This window comes from Hipposideros armiger, unplaced genomic scaffold, assembly GCF_001890085.2.
Source record: "Hipposideros armiger isolate ML-2016 unplaced genomic scaffold, ASM189008v1 scaffold_491, whole genome shotgun sequence".
NCBI classification, from domain to species: domain Eukaryota; kingdom Metazoa; phylum Chordata; class Mammalia; order Chiroptera; family Hipposideridae; genus Hipposideros; species Hipposideros armiger.
The window spans coordinates 1,219,118-1,236,657 of record NW_017731841.1 but is presented as its reverse complement, the minus strand read 5'-3'; the positions used below and the strand labels follow the sequence as shown (position 1 = coordinate 1,236,657).

The window sequence follows — 17,540 nt, the reverse complement described above, 5'->3', positions numbered from 1 at the left end:
TATGCTGAGCATGTTCACCCTGCTCAGCGGATGTCCAGAGCGTTGTCCTCAGAGTGAAACCAGGCGCCATGTGCCCTGGGAGGAGGGGGCAGTACGAGAGTGAGAGCTGAAGGGCCAGGCCAGGTGCATGATGGAGTTCTCTTGCCTTCAGAGAGGAGCAGCCCTTCATACACACTGAATAAAAATGCCCCATCCCCAAGCCTGTGGGACCCACGGGGAAAGCAAACCAAAGAAACAAAAGTCACTGCCCCGCTTTCTCCTGTTTCCCTTGCCATGTCAGGATGTTGACCCAGGATGTGATTGGGGCGCCTTGGTGATGACAAGCTGGCATTAGAAAGTGGGGAAGGGCCCCAGGACAGCTGGGTGATGGGAGAGTGATGGTTGGAGGCCGGCTGAGGAAAGGGGCTCAGGAAGCTGATGAGCGCGTATGTGTGTACATATGTGTGTGTGTATGTACATGTGTGTTGCCACGCCTGTACCAGCCCAGAGTCCTTGGCACCAACTGCCCAGGGCTAACGGCAACCTTTCCTCAAGGCCAGGGGACTGGCAAGGCTCATGTGGGTATATGTGCTCTGCTCCTCCTCCAGGAGCAGCTGGCTGACCTCAAGGAAGACCTGGACAGGGATGACTGTAAGCCGGAGGCTGAGGTGATCATCTATGAGACCAACTGCCACTGGGAAGACTGCACCAAGGAGTACGACACGCAGGAGCAGCTAGTGCACGTAAGGCTCCCACCCCGGGGCAGGGCCAGACCACAGGGAGCCTGCATCCTTCCAGGCCCTCTGCTGGAGGAGGGGGCTCCAGGAGACATGGCCTGGGCCATATCCTCTGCAAGTGGGAGGCACGATTCTTTATGCCTTGCCTGTGTCTGAAAGGGAGCTCACAAATACATATGTAGTATAAGAGATCAAAAGGAAAATGCGAAAATTAGAGGGGAAAGAACAATAAAATGAAGCTAGGAGTCAGTTAGCATGAAAAACCCAGGCCTCTGTACTATAGTTCACGTATCTATTTTCTGAGCTTCCTAGCAATGAATGCGAAGAGGAAAATAAGATTAGTTGAACCAGCCAGCATCCACAAGATAATAATAAACCTGACCTGAAACCTGCAAGAAATTTCTCCTATGGCAGAGGAGTTGGTAATTTCCTTTTGGAGACCATTCACAGAAACCCAGCATACAGAGGTGCAGCTGGGTGTTTACACTCATATCTAAGTGGAGCTGCTTAAAAATGCCTGGGTACCTACAAATCAGAAAACCAGAGAAGGCAATGGGAACCGGGTGTGCCCTTCAGGGTAGGCTCCTTGGTCCCCACTGTAAACTCTTCTGCAGCAGGCATCCATTAAGGCTGCGGTCAGGGGTAGTTTGGCAGTGGAAGAGCGGGAGCAGGGCCTCAGCGTAGGAAGCCCCTGGCTTCAAACTTGGCTCCATCACAGCTAGCTGAGCTCTGAACAAGAGATTTAACCTCTGTGAGCCTGTTTTTTTCTCCTGTATGGGGGGCTGGGGTGAATCCTACCCCACTGGAGGTGGAGATTGAATATGATACCAACATAAGCACTTAGCAGAGAGTGGCATTCCATACATGGTGACTCCTTCTGGCCTCCTTCTCCCTGTGCCCCATGTCAGCCCTGAGTGTTTCTCTCTTCTCAGTCCAGAAATAACTTAAATTCAAGAATAACCGCCGCCATCCCCCCCCACCCCACCCCCGCATCCTAATACACACTCCTTGGTAAAGGAGTGTCTGTAAAGATAAACCCCACACTAAACTAGCAGCTTGAATGCTGGGTAGAGCACGCGCGCGCACATGCGCTCGCATGCACACACATGCGCACACACACAGATTTCCCATCCAGAAAGCCATCTCAGACAAGTTTCCGTCTCCCCAGCACTGCGAACTCAGCATTTGGAACACCGCCCACTCCCTCTGAATCCTCTATTTGTGTGACTTGTTACCAAATACTCTAGGATTGTCTCGTGTTTGGGTTTTGTACCCCAAATTCTCGGCGAGGAGACTGAAATTTCCCAGCAAACCATTGCAGCTGACATTGAACCTGTGAGTCAGGATCTGATCTAATCCCTCAGAAATCAAACATAATTTTTCAACCTGTACATCTCTTTGGGTCAACAAGGCCGAGATAAAGAAGGGGCACTGGGGCTATGAGCTGTAGGACAGATTAGATTCCATTAGGAGAGGAGAGAGGGGACAGGAGAGGGCCCAGGCAGGGTGGAGACCAGGACCTCAAAGATGTGCTTGGTGATGAGTGGGTCAGCCCCAAAGAGCAGGGCGGGAATTCCTCAAATAAATGCCGAGGGGCTCAGATGTGGGTAGGAGGCCCCAGCTGCAGCCTTCTGCCTGTGTGCCCAGGACTATCCCTGTGGTCGTCGGTGATCGACTCTACCTGACCCTAGAAAGAGCAGGCTCCAGTGAGAGGGGAGCCAGGCCCCTCTGCCCAGCTGTCCCTCTGCTCCCTGGGGAGATGGATGGCAGCAGGCACAAAGGCAACCTGGAGCCCCCAGTCGATTATTAACAATTTGTTGCTAAGTAAACCAATAAGAAAAAAATGAAAGGCATTGTCAGGATGCATTTCTATCATTGGAAAGGCTTTAAAAATGGAAAGTGAGGCTAATGTGATAAGATTTCCCTGGAAGTTCAAAGGTAGACTTCACTGTTTACAGCCCAGGGGCATGCGTTTGTATTCATGACACTTGGGCCTGTTACTCGGGCATGAGGGCCTGGCGGTTTTCTGCCTTTCAGGATGAGGTGCTGTCAGTGCCTAGATGCTCAGCTCTCAGACAGCCTTGTAGGCTGCAAGATTACAGCAGCACTGTCCAGGCGAAAGTCACTGCAAGCACAAAGGCCAGCCACGTGTGTGACTTTACATTATGTAGGAGCACATGTAAAAAAAGAATGGAAGGAAAACAGGTGCAATTAATTTTAATAATATATTTTATTTAACCCAAGAGAGCTAACATAGTACCATTTCGACATGTCATCAATATAAAACAACATTATTGAACAATTTTGCATCTTTTTTTTTTCATTCTCAGTCTTTGAAACAGGTGTGTTTACACTTAGAGCCCATCCCAGTTGGGACCAGACACATGTCAAGGGCTCAGAGCACAAGTGACGAATGGCTACTGCATTGGACAGCATTCGTCTAGAGGCTGTAGAAATAACGGGAGCAAATAAAAGTGGAGCGGGAGCTGAGAACAGAGAAGAAAGGGGATGGGACTGGAGAGAATGGGCTTCCAAGACCTGAGCATTCCACTCTCCCCATCCCTGTGGGGAAGCAGCCTAGCATGACTCAACCGACAGGACATGACCTTGAACCAAAAGGGAGATGGAAGGGGCAGGATGGGACTTTGGTGGGACCTGAAGAGGCTCCCTGGTGGCCTTTAGAGAGAAGCCCTGATGGGAGAGGAAGCAGAAGGACCCTTTCACTCTACTGTATGAGTGACTAATACACCTGTTTCCACTCCCTGGGTAAATAAGCAACCCAAAAGATTAGGGACATAAAAGTCCTAGAGGCCCCACCCACATATCAACATATCCCAAGCTCAGAGGCAGTAATACCCCTGCTCCAGTGAGGACTGCAGCCTTCAGCTAAATAATCAAAGCAAGTGACTAAAAATCCTAAGGGTCTACCTGGGACAGCCCGCTCTGTTACCTGTGGCCTCAGTGGCCTGTGGCTCCACATCACAGAAGAAACTACTCTGGGGGTCATACAGGTGATGGGCTGGGGCAGAGGCCAGAAAGTGTGGGTGCAAGGAGTGGGAAAAATAGAAAAGTTAGCCCTATGTGCCTGGCCAGAGCAGTGCTGGCTGAATAGGTGTAAGGAAGGCTGCTTCCATGCACTTCCCCGATTCCCCAAGATGGACCCTCTTGCCTGACCACCAGGGCTCGCACTGCTGTGCTGCCGGGTCAATCACACCGTCCTCGCCTGTCCTGCTCACTCTCCTAGGCCACTTTGTCCCATGGGCAGCATTGCCCAGTGCCCGGAGCCCACCGACAGGGTCAGAATCTCACTCCTCCCACACTAGCTGTCCAGAACCTGGACAGGCCACTTAACAAAGTGGGCCTTTGTGAAAAGGGGATAAAGCCGTCATCTTATGGGTTCTTTTCAAAAATAGAAATGGGGATGCATTTACGTTTTCATTCATAATGAAAAATTGAATTTTAAAAAATCTCTGGAATAATCAGGGCAAGTGCAGGAGACGCTTCTCGTGTACCCATCATGTGCATGTCTGCCTCACTGCAATTAATTAGTGCCTACTGTTTGCAGTCCAGGGCATCATCATAACCATCTTCTCCATAGACTGGAGCCTGGAGCCCAGCCTGAGGTGAGCAAGATGCCTTTGACCATCATGGGTGGTCACTTTGATGCCTACTTGGAAAATGCAGGCGAGACATTAGTGTACAGACCTTCACTTAACGATGAGGAGGCATGGCTTGGCACATCGATGTGGTCTTATTGGGTGGGTGGTCTGCACATAGTGGGTGATGGTCTCTAGAGGGGTGGTCTGCACATACTAGGTGCGGTCTGGATGGGTGGGTGGCCGGGCTCACTCCTCCGTGGGCTTGTTCCTGACAGCACATCAACAATGAGCACATCCACGGCGAGAAGAAGGAGTTCGTGTGCCGCTGGCAGGCCTGCACGCGGGAGCAGAAGCCCTTTAAGGCGCAGTACATGCTGGTGGTGCATATGCGCCGGCACACGGGCGAGAAGCCCCACAAGTGCACGGTGAGTGGGCCCTTGGGCACCGCCCTTCCCCACAGCATCTGTTGGGCTGGCCATGTTGGCCAGGCGGTGTGGGTCATGTTGGATGTGGCTGACCACGGGACACCTTGCCGATGGGTTATCCTGTCTGCTCCTGCCCTGAAACTCTGCCTGTCTTGGTCCTTAAGGCCCCTCATCTGTCTGTTGTCCCGGAACTTTGATTTACTCTTTCTCAAGGTGTGTAACTGTGGTAGGGGTATGCCGGTGTCTCTGGTTGGGTCTGTGTGACTGTGAACCCCAAAGCACAGCTGTATGCCCACAGTTCACACAGTTGGGAGATCCCAGACTGAGGGTCTAGCTTGATAGCACCCTGCAGCCTGGTCTCTGCACAGAGAAAAGCTTTGTTGGTGATTCACAGCTTGAGCCATGATGGGTTAAAAATCCCTCTGAGTTTTTGTTTTTTGGGTTTTTTAGTGAACACAAAGATAAGACCTATCAGACAGCCTCCCTTATGGAGTCAACAGGATCTGTGACTGTAATTGGTGAGACTTTTTTTAACACACAAAGTTCTCCCTCTTTAAAAGGGGAGTTGGTCCAGTGGTGAACTGATGTGTCTGCAGCTAAAACCTCTGGGATCTCTTCTTTGTGAATTGCCATATTTCATAGATTCCAAGATATACATTTTGTTTTCATTTTAATACCTCTAAAATCTTGAAATTGGTGGTGTCCAGGATTCAATGAAATATGCTACCTTTGTTAGCAAGTTGTTTTTAAATGAGATAAAATTCACATACTATGAAGTCCACCTTTTTAAAAAAATGTACAGATTTTTAGTAATTCACAAAGTTGTGAATTCCTAGCTAATTCTAGAACATTTTCATCATCCAAATGGAAACCTCATACTTGTTAGCAGTCACTTCCTATTCTCTTTTTCCCCCATCTCCTGACAACCACTAATCTTCTCTGAATTTGCCTAGACAGTTCATAAAAATGGAATCATACAATGTGTAGCCTTTGTGTCTGTTCACTTAGCATGTTTTCAAGGTTCATCCATGTTGTAGCATGTATCAGTACTTCATTCCTTTAAATGGCTAAGTGATATTCTATTTTATGGATAGATCCTAGTTTTCTAATCCATTTATCAGTTGGTGTGTATTTTCATTGTTTTCACTTTAGGGCTATTATGCATATGCTGCGATGAACATTTGTGTACAAGTTTTTGTGTGGACCTATTTTCGGTTCTCTTGTGTATGTACCTAGAGTAAAATTGCTGGGTCATATGGCTAACTTTTTGAGGACCAACAAGACCGATTTCCCAAGAGGCTGCATCATTTTACGTTCCCTCCAGCAATGTATGAGGGCTCTGATTTCTCCACATCCTTGTCAGCACGTCTTACCTGTCCTTTGATTACAGTCATCGTAGTGGATGTCAAGTGGCATCTCATTATGGTTTTAATTAGCATTTCCCTAATGATTGATGATGTTGAACAGCCTTTCATGGGCTTATTGACCTTTTAATATATCTTCTTTGGAGAAGTGTCTACTCAAATATTTTTTTTCCATTTTTAAATAGAGTTATTTGTCTTTATTGTTGAATTGTAGTAGTTCTGCTAGACCCTTATCAGATATATGATTTGCAAATATTTTCTTCCATTCTTTGGATTTTCTTTTCATTTTCATGATAGTTTTCCTTTGAAGTGCAGAAGTTTTTAATTTTGACAAAGTCCAGTGTTATAATCGCTTGTGCTTTTGGTGTCATGTCTAAGAAACCGTTGTCTAATCCAAGGTCACAAAGATTTACCCATGTTGTCATCTGTGAGTTTTATAGTTTGTAAATATATAGTTTTATATAAATATTACATATAATTTTATAGGGTAGCTCTTCCATTTAGGTCTTTAATCCATATTGAGTTAATTTTTGTATATGGTGTGAGGTAAGGGTCCAATGTCATTCTTTTGCATATGGGTATACAGTTATCCCAAACCCATTTGTTGAAGAGACTGTTCTTTTCCCCATTGAATGGTCTTGGAACCCTTGCCAAAAATCAATTGGCATATATATATATATGAGCTTATTTCTGAACTCTCACTTCTATTCCATTGATCTCTGAGTCTGTCCTTATACCAGTACCACACAATCTTGATTATCGTAGTTTTATAGTAAGTTTAGGAAGTGGGAAGTGTCAGTCCCCCAAATGTGTCCTCCTTTTGCAAGATTGTTTTGGCTCTTCTGGATCCTCTGCAGGAAGTTATTTTCTTAACATTTTGGGTGATAGCAAACCACAGCCCTTTGATATGAGCTGTGAATTGCAGGAACAGATAAAAAGCATTTGGAGCCAAGTGTGCTCAATCTGACTGGTCATGAACACAGGGGAGGATGTGGAGAATGAGGTTTATGTGTCATTCTGAGGGCAATTTTCACAGGTCCATTGGATGCAGCTGCAGTACCTGTGGGATAGGTACAGAACCTCCCACAGTGACCCTTCTCCCCTCCCTCCTTCCCTGCCAATCTTTCTTGCCCCTTCCTTCCTTCCTTCCTTCCTGTCCAAAAATGCTCCTGAGTGCCAAAAAAATGTTTCTTTTCATCAGGCACTAAATACGAGGAACATAGAAATGAACAAGACCTAAAAGGTCTTGCTCTCATGAAGTTTGTATCTTAGTGGGATGGTCAGATAACAAAATGATTAAGATCATTATAAATTGTATTAGGGAGTATAAAGGAAAAAGGGTAATTATTATGGTTATGAATATCAGAGAAATGATCTTGGAGGAGATGACTTAAAAGATTGAGACAGAGTGAGCCAGTCCAGGGCCAGGGTGGGTGGGGGCGGGAGAAGGTTCTAGCCAAAGGGGACCATGTGTGCACAGGCCCCACGCCTGGAACAATTGAGCGTGGGGTCAAGGCACTCAAAAGAGATCAGCATGGCCAGGGCAAGGGTGAGGGTAACTGGTTCACTTAAGGCCGTGGAGGACTGTGGATTTTATTCTCAGCACATTTTGATGTACAGAGAAGTTCTAATCAGGGAGGGGCATTGGAAAACAGTTAAAAGTAATATTTTCAAAGAGTTTTTAATTATATGGGAAGATTCTCACAATGTGCTGTTGATTTTAACAAGTAGAATACATAACTAAATAATTGATATGTTCCCAATTCTGGTTTAAAAAAAATGTGTGGGGTAGAATTGCAAAGCCACCAGAATGAAACTTAACTAGATGTCAGTAGCGGCTGTCCCTGGGCAGGCAATGGTTTTCATTTTCCTCTCTGTACTTTTCAGTCCTTTCCAAGTTTTCTAGACCGGCCACATGTCAATTTTATAATCAGAATGGAAGGTAAATATTAAGGTACATACTCCTGCATGTACTTTATGCAGGGTGGAGCAGATGAGGAGCTGGGCAGGAGGCAGGGTCCAGCCCGAGGTCAGGCTCCTGCATTGGGTTTGGGGTGCCCTCTGACCAAGCCCTCCTCTTCCCAGTTTGAGGGCTGCTCGAAGGCCTACTCTCGCCTGGAGAACCTGAAGACACACCTGCGGTCCCACACCGGGGAGAAGCCATATGTGTGTGAGCACGAGGGCTGCAACAAGGCCTTCTCCAACGCCTCCGACCGTGCCAAGCACCAGAATCGCACCCACTCCAATGAGGTACCCCTGTGGGATGTGCACAGGGCTTGTGGGTGGCCCTACTGACACATGCATAAATACATCACCCCATGGCTTCTAGACATCTGCAGGCCAGGTAGCCAGGTGCCAGATGTCCCTTCCCACCACTGACCCACTGACTGAGCTCAGCACATAGTGGCATGCCCCTGCCCCCATGGCCTGGGCAGCTGGCGAGGACATGTTCTACCCACTAGTGCTGCCAGGTCCTGTCAGATCTGCTGATGGGACACAGAGCAGTCTTTGTCTCCCCAGGTAGCCAGAGCCCTTAGCAGGGCTGAGAGCCCAAAGAGGAAAGTCAGCGGGAGCCCATGTTGTTCACTGTACTTACCTCCTAGTCCCAGCCAAGCTGATCAAATATTATCATTCAGGTAGACTCAGGGAAGAACGTTTCTAAAAGCTTAGATACAATTCAGACCCCAAAGGGACTTGCTCCAATGCTTGTAAGAAGTTAGAAGAATTCCCAAAGGTATCTGAACCCCTTAGAGTCTCTATAGACAAGAGCTAGCCTTGCAGAGGTGTGTGTGTGTGTGTGTGTGTGTGTGTGTGTGTGTTAATATGTGCATGCATGTGGCTGTGGATGTACATGTGTATGTATTGTGTGGGGGTTGCATATTTGTAAGCATGAGTACACGTGATTGTGTATGTGCATGTGTGTGCTTGTGTGTATCACGTATGTGTATAGACATGTGTATGTGTACACAAGTGAATGTACACATATCTGTGTGCATGTATATATGTGGGTTGGGGTGTATGTGTATCTGAGCTCAGGACTGAGGTTCAGAAACCCTGGGTTTTCATCCCATTTCAGGTATCTCTGAGCCAGTTTCTTTGCCTCTCTGAACCGGTCTTTCCTCATCAGAGAGCTCAGGGTTCTAGCACTGTCTCACAGGTATAACAGGTAATACACTCACTACTGACATGAAAAATCCCAGTGCCCTGGTCACAGGGGAGGCAACATTGTCATCACACCAGGCTCTGTGTCTCCCCTCCCTCCATAGTCTATGATCTGTGTCCCCAGCTTGTGGCGGGGGCTCCCTTCAATACCTGTTTACCTACCGGAAAAGGTGGCAGACGAGGCTGGTGGGGCAGGCAGGCTGTTGCAGGCCTGGGGCTGCTGTGGCTCCATTTAGAGGGCATCTTCCAACTGTGCCAGTTAGGCTCTGCTGAAGGAACTGGCATGGCTTCAGGAGAACAGGGAGAGCACCCATTCTGAGTTTGTTATCCATAACACCGCCTGCTTCTCTTCCCAGAAACCCTACATCTGCAAGATCCCAGGCTGCACCAAGCGGTACACGGACCCCAGCTCTCTCCGGAAACATGTGAAAACAGTGCATGGCCCAGATGCTCACGTCACCAAGAAGCAACGCAATGATGTGCACCTCCGTGCTCCGCTGCTCAAGGAGAACGGGGACAATGAGGCCAGTGCCGAGCCCAGCGGCCGGGGCTCTGAGGAGAGCGCCGAGGCCAGCAGCACCAGCCAGGCTGTAGAGGACTGCCTGCACGTCAAAGCCATCAAGACTGAGAGCTCTGGGGTAAGCAAAGTTGGGCAGCGGAGGCCCCTGTCCATGCCCTCCAGGAAGCCAAGCCCAGCAGACAAGGGCAATTCCAATCCCAACTGCAGCCCCAGAGGCCCCCTGTCTAAGTGCATGACGTTGTCCTTCCTCTCTCCAGTTCACCTTGGGCCTCACATACAACTGTCTTGTGCCAGGTCCCATTCTGCTGGGCAGGCTATAGGTGGCGGGGGTGCCTGCCCCAAGTGGTCAGTCTGTGATGGGGCGGGGGTGGTTCTTGGTGTGTCTGCCTTTCCAGCCAGCACTGGGCACCACAGCTGGTCCCCTCCCCTCTGTCCTGTCTCTGCGTCCTCGCCCCTCTGGCCTCCACTCCTTTTGTTCTAACCACCTGTTCTTTGTCTCCTCCTCTTTTTCCTGACTGTACCTCCCCTAAGGATAGACGGTACTGAGGTGAGCCAAGAAGCCGGTGGGGGTGGGGGTGGGGGTGGGCTGGCATAAGTGAGGGCGGGCTGGGTGCCTGTCCAAGACATGGGAAGGTGAATTTGGATAGACAGCAGGCGCTCTCAGGTGGGACCATCGGAACAGGCAAAGACTGGCAGAAGGAGTTAAGCTGGCAGGTGCAGAAGCAAGTGGTGGGACTAAGCCTGCATGAGGGACAGGGCAGAGTCGAGGTATGAGTTAGGGTTGCAGAGGATACAAGGACCGGCCTATAGAGGGTCTGGAATGCCAAGGTGAGGAATATGGGTGGTGCCATGAGCTTCCCAAGGGAGGGTCCAGAATTTGGGGGCATTCAGCCTAGAAATGAACCCAGAGGTGCCACATCCGAGGTAAGCCTCATTTGGGCTCAGGTCCCAGGTTCTGTGGAGTTCTGTACTGTACACATGTGCCTTGAGCTCTCAGCACGCCTCCATCCCGACCCAGAAAGAGAGCTGGTTTGGTGGCCATCCAGGCAAGGGCTGCATCCAGCAGTTCTACCTCCCCGCGCGTCCTCCCTTTCCAACAGCCTGTCGACAAGGCACCGAGTACAGGCTTTCACTGTTCCTGGCTTCATCAGGAGCACATCGCAGTGTTGGGAATGCTTAAGTACTGTCTTTCGTGTCAACTTCATGTGACTGCGGTGGCCCCTGTGGGGTACAGCTTCAAAGTGTCCACAGGTTGAAAGTTCAAAAGGCAGGATTCTGACCCAGACGCCGGCTGGGAGAGCTTAGGAGCACGGGGTGGGGGTAAAGGGGCCTGACAGTTACCAGGTGCCTTCAACATACTGGATGCTTTCCATCCATCCACCCACAGGGAGTTCAGGTCCATCTTATAGTTGGGAAGCTGAGGTTTAGAGAAGCGATATGTTGACCGCTCCTGCACACAGCAGCTTCCTTCCAGCTTCTGGGAATGCTCCAGTGCGAACTGGATGCAGGTGTGGGTGTGGGGCATGGTGGGTTCTTACACCTGAGTTTGCACCTTCTCACCACATCCCCTACAGCTGTGTCAGTCCAGCCCTGGGGCCCAGTCGTCCTGCAGCAGCGAGCCCTCTCCCTTGGGCAGTGCCCCCAACAATGACAGTGGCGTGGACATGCCAGGGACAGGGCCTGGGAGCCTGGGAGACCTGACAGCTTTGGATGACATGCCCCCAGGGGCCGATGCCTCAGCCCTGGCCGCCCCCTCCGCTGGTGGCCTGCAGCTGCGCCAACACCTGACTGCCATGCACCGGTTAGAGCAGCTCAAGAAGGAGAAGCTCAAGTCACTCAAGGATTCCTGCTCATGGGCCGGACAGGCTCCACACACCCGGAACACCAAGCTGCCTCCCCTCCCGGGAAGTGGTGAGTGGAGGCCCTGGTGTGTTGGCTGGGGAGGGGGAGAGCCTGGGGCAGCACCCAGTAGGTCAACACCCATCAAGCATGATGTGTCTTCTCACTGGCTGCCCAAAATAGATGGGATCTTACCAGCCCATTGCAAGATTAAGAAACTGAGGCTCAGGAAGGTGAAAGTGCCTCATTCAGATCAATGGCAGAGTTGAGACTTAGCCCAGGCCTGACTGGCTGCAAAGCCCATGCTCTTTCAACTACACCATGCTGTACTCTACCCACCCTCGCTAAGAACAGGCACACCCTGCTCACATCATCCTCTTTCTCATGAGTCATTCAGTCACTTATCAGGCACCTGCTGTGGCCACTATGACAGAGGCCCCAGACAGGAGTGATATTATCCTGGTCCCTGTGGTTAGAAGGAGCATATGGTTAGAAGACTATGACACCAAATGCACATTCACCCAAAGAATGAACCAAGTAGCACCAAGGACAGAGATCAGGGTAAAGCTGTGTGGATGGGGAAGAAAGCATGTCAGGGAAGCGCAGGGAGGACTTCATGGAGGAGGCAGCCCTGTGTTCAACCTCAGGAGGTGGTGGTCAAGCTTTGAGATGTAAGGCAGCTTCACCAAGCATTTCTTGTGTGCTAACCATGTGCCAAGCAGTGTGTTGGGCAGTGGGCACACTGGGGCACTTAGCCTCTAGGCTGCCCTCCAGTGACTGACGGCCCAGTGTGGACCATAGGACTGGGTTATTAAGAGGTGGACACTGAGCCCTACCACCCAGCTCTCCCCTGAAGGGAGGCGTTGTTGACTCAGCTGTTGAGGGAACTGCTGGTAGATGGCCTTCAACTCTCAGCCTCGCTTGGGTTGCTGACAGCTGCCTCACCCAAGGTCACCCCTTCCCAGGGTGGTCTTCATCCAATGATTGATCACTGCAGCGGTGTAAAGGCTGTTTAAGGCCCAGAGCTCCCCATGAGGTCAGCCAAGGCTGTCACTGGGCTTGTGTCACTGCTCATTTTCCCTGCCCACTCTGCTGCCTTTCCTCCCTTCCATGGGTGTGGGTCTCTGTACCCTCCCTATAAGCAGCCTGCCCAGTAAACCCAGTCTCCAGAAGCCCAACTGGCAGCACCCATCCACGGACAGTGATGGTGCAGGGAGGCTGTGGCCAGGGCTCTCCTGGGCATTTTTCAGTAACAGTACTATGGAGAGAACTTTGTATCCACAACTAGAAAAACGGAGGACCAGATATAATGAGAATTCGGGGCCAACCAGGCAGTGGGAGAGCCGAGACTGGGATCAGGCCTCCTGACTTACGCTTACCCACCCTTAGCAGTAAGTGCCTCCATTTGCTCACTTACTGTTTCTTCCTTCCTCCTTCCATTCAGAAATCATTGGTTGTATATCACCTGTGCGCCACGACCTATTCTAGGGCTCCAAGTGCACGGACTCCTGGTCACAGGCAGAGCACAACTCCCCACCCCCATGCTGAACCCTCTCCTTTCCAACAGGCTCCATCCTGGAAAACTTCAGTGGCGGCGGGAGTGGCAGGCCGGTAGGACTGATGCCCAACCCAAGGCTGTCCGAGCTGTCATCAAGCGAAGTGACCATGCTGAGCCACCTGCAGGAGCGCCGGGACAGCTCCACCAGCACAGTCAGCTCGGCCTACACCGTGAGCCGCCGTTCCTCTGGTATCTCCCCGTACTTCTCTAGCCGCCGCTCCAGCGAAGCCTCACCCATGGGCACCGGCCGCCCGCACCATGCCAGCTCTGCCGACTCCTACGACCCCATCTCCACCGATGCATCGCGGCGCTCAAGTGAGGCCAGCCAGTGCAGTGGCGGCGGCGCTGGGCCGCTCAGCCTGACTCCCGCGCAGCAGTACAGCCTGCGGGCCAAGTACGCAGCGGCCACAGGTGGGCCTCCCCCCACGCCACTGCCGGGCCTGGAGCGTGGGAGTCTGCGGGCCCGGCTGGCACTGCTGGATGTCCCCGAGCGCGTGTTAGGGCCCCGGAGGGGCAGCGGTGGGCCGGCCTATGGCTTCACAGGGCCCGCGCCCGCCTTTCCTCACGAAGCACCAGGTGGCGGGGCGCGGCGGGCCAGTGACCCAGTGAGGCGGCCCGATGCCCTGGCTCCCCGACGGGTGCAGCGCTTCCACAGTGCCCACGATGTGAACCCGGCACCGCTGCTTCCCTGCGCCACGGAGAGGCGCGGCCTCCGCCTGCAGGGTCCTGCCAGCGCTGACAGCAGCCTGGCCCATGGTGCCTACTCTCCCCGGCCGCCCAGCATCAGCGAGAACGTGATGATGGAGGCCGTGGCAACGGGGACAGACAGTATAGGGCCTGAGGGCAATCTCGTGTTGCCTGAGGACGACCTTGTGCTGCCCGATGATGTGGTGCAGTACATCAAGGCACATGCCAGCGGTGCCCTGGATGAGAGTGCCCCGCAGGTATATCCTCCGGAAAGCACCTGCTTCGCTGAGCATCCCAAACTGCCCAGCCCGGGGCTGCACGGCCAGCGCAGGATGGTGGCTGCAGACTCCAACCTGGGCCCTTCTGCCCCTGTGCTGGGAGGCTGCCAGCTGGGCTTTGGGGCCCCCTCCAGCCTAAACAAAAACAGCATGCCTGTGCAGTGGAATGAGGTGAGCTCGGGCACCATGGACACCCTGGCCAGCCAGGTGAAGCCTTCGCCCTTTGCTCAGGGCAATCTGGCTGTGGTGCAGCAGAAGCCAACCTTCGGTCAATACCCAGGCTATAGTCCACAAAGCCTGCAGCCCAGCCCTGGGGGCCTGGATAGCGCGCACCTTCAGCATTGCAGCGGAGCCCCCTCGGCACCCAGGGTAAATTACATGCAGCAGCTGCGGCAACCAGGAGCAGGTGGCCAGTGTCCCGGCATGACAACCAATGTGAACCCCCACACCAGCTATGGCCAAGCCCACCCCCAGCTGAGCTCCAGTACCATGGGTGGGACCCTGAATCAGTTCCCCCCATCCTGCAGCAACCTGGCAACCAAGCCAGGTCACCTGGGGCTCCCCCAGCAAATGGAAGTTGTTCCCAACCCCACCATGATGGGCAGCAGCCACAGGGAACTTGGGGTACCCAATTCTACCCTGGCTGGGATGATACCACCTCACCCAGCCCAGAGCTACCCACAGCAGAGCCATCACCTGGCAATGTCCGTGAGCCAGGAAGGCTGCCACCAGGGCCCCAGCCACCTGCCTTCCCACCAACCTGGCTTCATGGAGCTCCAGCAGAGCACAGTGGGGCTGGCTGGATCAAGCTTAGGCCTAGTGCAACCCCGACCACCCCCAGAACCCAGCCCTGCTGGCCGCCACCGTGGGGTACGAGCTGGGCAGCAGCTGGCCTATGCCAGAGCCACTGGTCATGCCATGGCTGCTGTGTCAGCCAACCAGGAGATGGCTGAGTCTGTGCCCAAGGGAGCAATGGGCACCATGGTGTCTCTTCCTCCTCAGCTGCCCCCACAGGACACAGGCAGGGCCCAGGACCACAATATGCTCTACTACTATGGCCAGATCCATATGTATGAACAGAACGGAGGCCTGGAGAACCAAGTAGGCTGCCAGGTCATGAGGCCTCAGCCACCGCAGCCACAGGCCTGCCTGGAGAGCCTCCAGCCCCAGCCCTTGCCCTCACCAGGGGTCAACCAGGTATCCAGCACTGTGGACTCCCAGCTGCTGGAGGCCCCCCAGATTGATTTTGACGCCATCATGGATGACGGCGATCACTCCAGCTTGCTCTCGGGTACACTGAGCCCCAGCCTCCTCCACAGCCTCTCCCAGAACTCCTCCCGCCTCACTACTCCCCGGAACTCCCTGACGCTGCCCTCCATCCCCACGGGCATCAACAACATGGCCGTTGGGGATATGAGCTCCATGCTCACCAGTCTGGCCGAGGAGAGCAAGTTCCTGAACATGATGACCTAAGGTCCCAGCCCCTGGCACTGAGCAGACCTGGGGGAACCGTCCATTCCCAGAGCATGGGGCTGTCATCCATTTCATCTTTCTCCAAAATAGTATTAATAGGTCTGAGGGAGTTTGCCAATGGCTGGTTCAGACCACAGATGCTTTAAGGGCAAGTTTATATGCATCCTGTCTGGCCTTTTTTTGGATTATTTTTCAGAACAGCGAAGAAATATCTCAACAGGAAAAACTCGTTTACACAGTGCTTCCCACCTTTGGTATTTATGGGACCACTCTGCTCTGGCTTCTTCGCCTCTGTCACTTGGCTAATGAGGGATACGCTGGCCAGGGCTTTCCAAGTACACAAGGAAAGAAGGTAAAGGAACCACATTTGGGTTTGAATCTTAAAGCCATACTGAATATTCTAATCCAGGAAGATAAGCTCCTCATTCTGGTACCTGCAAGGAAAAGGAATTGCTGGACCACTGGAATTCTTCTGTGAAGCTTAACTCCTGAGGCCTCTAACATCCCCTGCCACAGAGGGAAAAAAGATTTTACCTAGGTGATTCGGAAGCACGCCCTGATTCCAGGTTTGGTAGAGCTGGCATCTCTACCCTGCAAAGCTGAGTTTGCAACTGGCAGACTGTCCAAGTGTACATGAATGAATAAAGTATGGAAATCTTGCCAGAAAAAGGAAAGAAAAAATTGTAGTGCTCGGGGCATGCCCAAAAACTACCTTGGCCTCTCCAGACCATGTTTACAGTGTTCGTGCATGTAGAATGTAGCCCTTCCTGAAAAGAACACTTATGTCCAAATACCTCGGGGCTGCTGGAGCTGCTGTGGGTTAGGGATGGACCAAGGGCAGCCTCGAGAAAGTGAGAGTGCATGGGGACCAGCCTCAGGCTGCCCTGGAAGTTTCCAGTAGGAAGAGGAAGTCACATGTTTACCCAATTTTGTTTCTCCAGTGCACTGTCCACCCACTTTACCATGGGAAACCCCGGGGCCTGATGGCAGCATCTGCCTAGGTTCCTCCAGGCCATGCTGTTCACTCACCAGCAGCCCAGTGGTCTACGCCAAGCCACGACATGCAGTCCTGTAACTTCTGGATTCCCTTCCCTTGTCCTTTTGCTCATTTCAGAGAATGATGACATGCATGGTGTTTTTGGTGGGGGCGGGAGGGTAAAGCACTTGATTCCTGGGACTCTGAGGGACTATCACTGAACTTTCCTGTTCAGTAGGACCAAGCCCCAACCCCAAATGGAATTTGAAACTGGTGTTAGAAGACATTATTTCCAAACATACTGTAGGGTGAATTGGTGTGTCCTCCCCACCACACAGACATACAAACTCCACACCTTTCCCATGGGGAATCTGTGGCAACCTTGCCAAAACCAACTGTGCCACCATGAGCTTGATACTCACTGTGACCCTGGTTTCAGGCAGGAACCTGAGCCCTGTGCATTCCAGAACATCAAATGCTTTGTTAGGGTCCAAAATCAAAACCAAGTCCAAATAACAGCCCTGGGACAAGACCAGGGGTCTGGGCTCTGGTGGTCATTCACTCCCTGAGCTGGGAGTTCACTAGCCGTTCCCACCCTGTATATAGTCTGTACAGAAGACATCATCCCTGAAAATACTCTAGGTGAATCATCCAGCCAAATTTATATCTCCAAAGCATTTTTAGCTTTTTCTACATGCTATGAATTGAGATGACATGCTCAACTTGTAAATAAGTCTTTTTGTACATTAAAAAAGTAATTTTTTTCATAATTTATTTTGTCTATCTGCTTCTTCCTTGACAGTAGTTAATGAGAACATGGGCAGTAAATTAGGTGTATTTGAACAGAAATTAGGCTGTATTTTTTTCTCAACTGTGTCAAAATTCACTATCCCACCTTCGCCAAGAAATGTTGAATGCTGAGGCATTTACTGGCTGTTTGTTT

General features: G+C 51.6%; 1 protein-coding gene across 1 annotated transcript in view; it reads left to right on the top strand.

Moving 5' to 3' along the window:
• Positions 1-17,320, top strand: part of GLI2 (GLI family zinc finger 2) — a 56,681-nt gene extending 39,361 nt beyond the window's left edge. Inside the window, exons 7-12 of the mRNA XM_019667263.1 lie at positions 588-722; positions 4,591-4,740; positions 8,190-8,354; positions 9,623-9,904; positions 11,361-11,697; positions 13,193-17,320. Of these exons, the coding sequence (XP_019522808.1) occupies positions 588-722; positions 4,591-4,740; positions 8,190-8,354; positions 9,623-9,904; positions 11,361-11,697; positions 13,193-15,621 (3,498 nt within the window). The 3' untranslated portion in view covers positions 15,622-17,320. The remainder of the gene's footprint in view (positions 1-587; positions 723-4,590; positions 4,741-8,189; positions 8,355-9,622; positions 9,905-11,360; positions 11,698-13,192) is intronic.
• Positions 17,321-17,540: the final 220 nt, after the last annotated feature.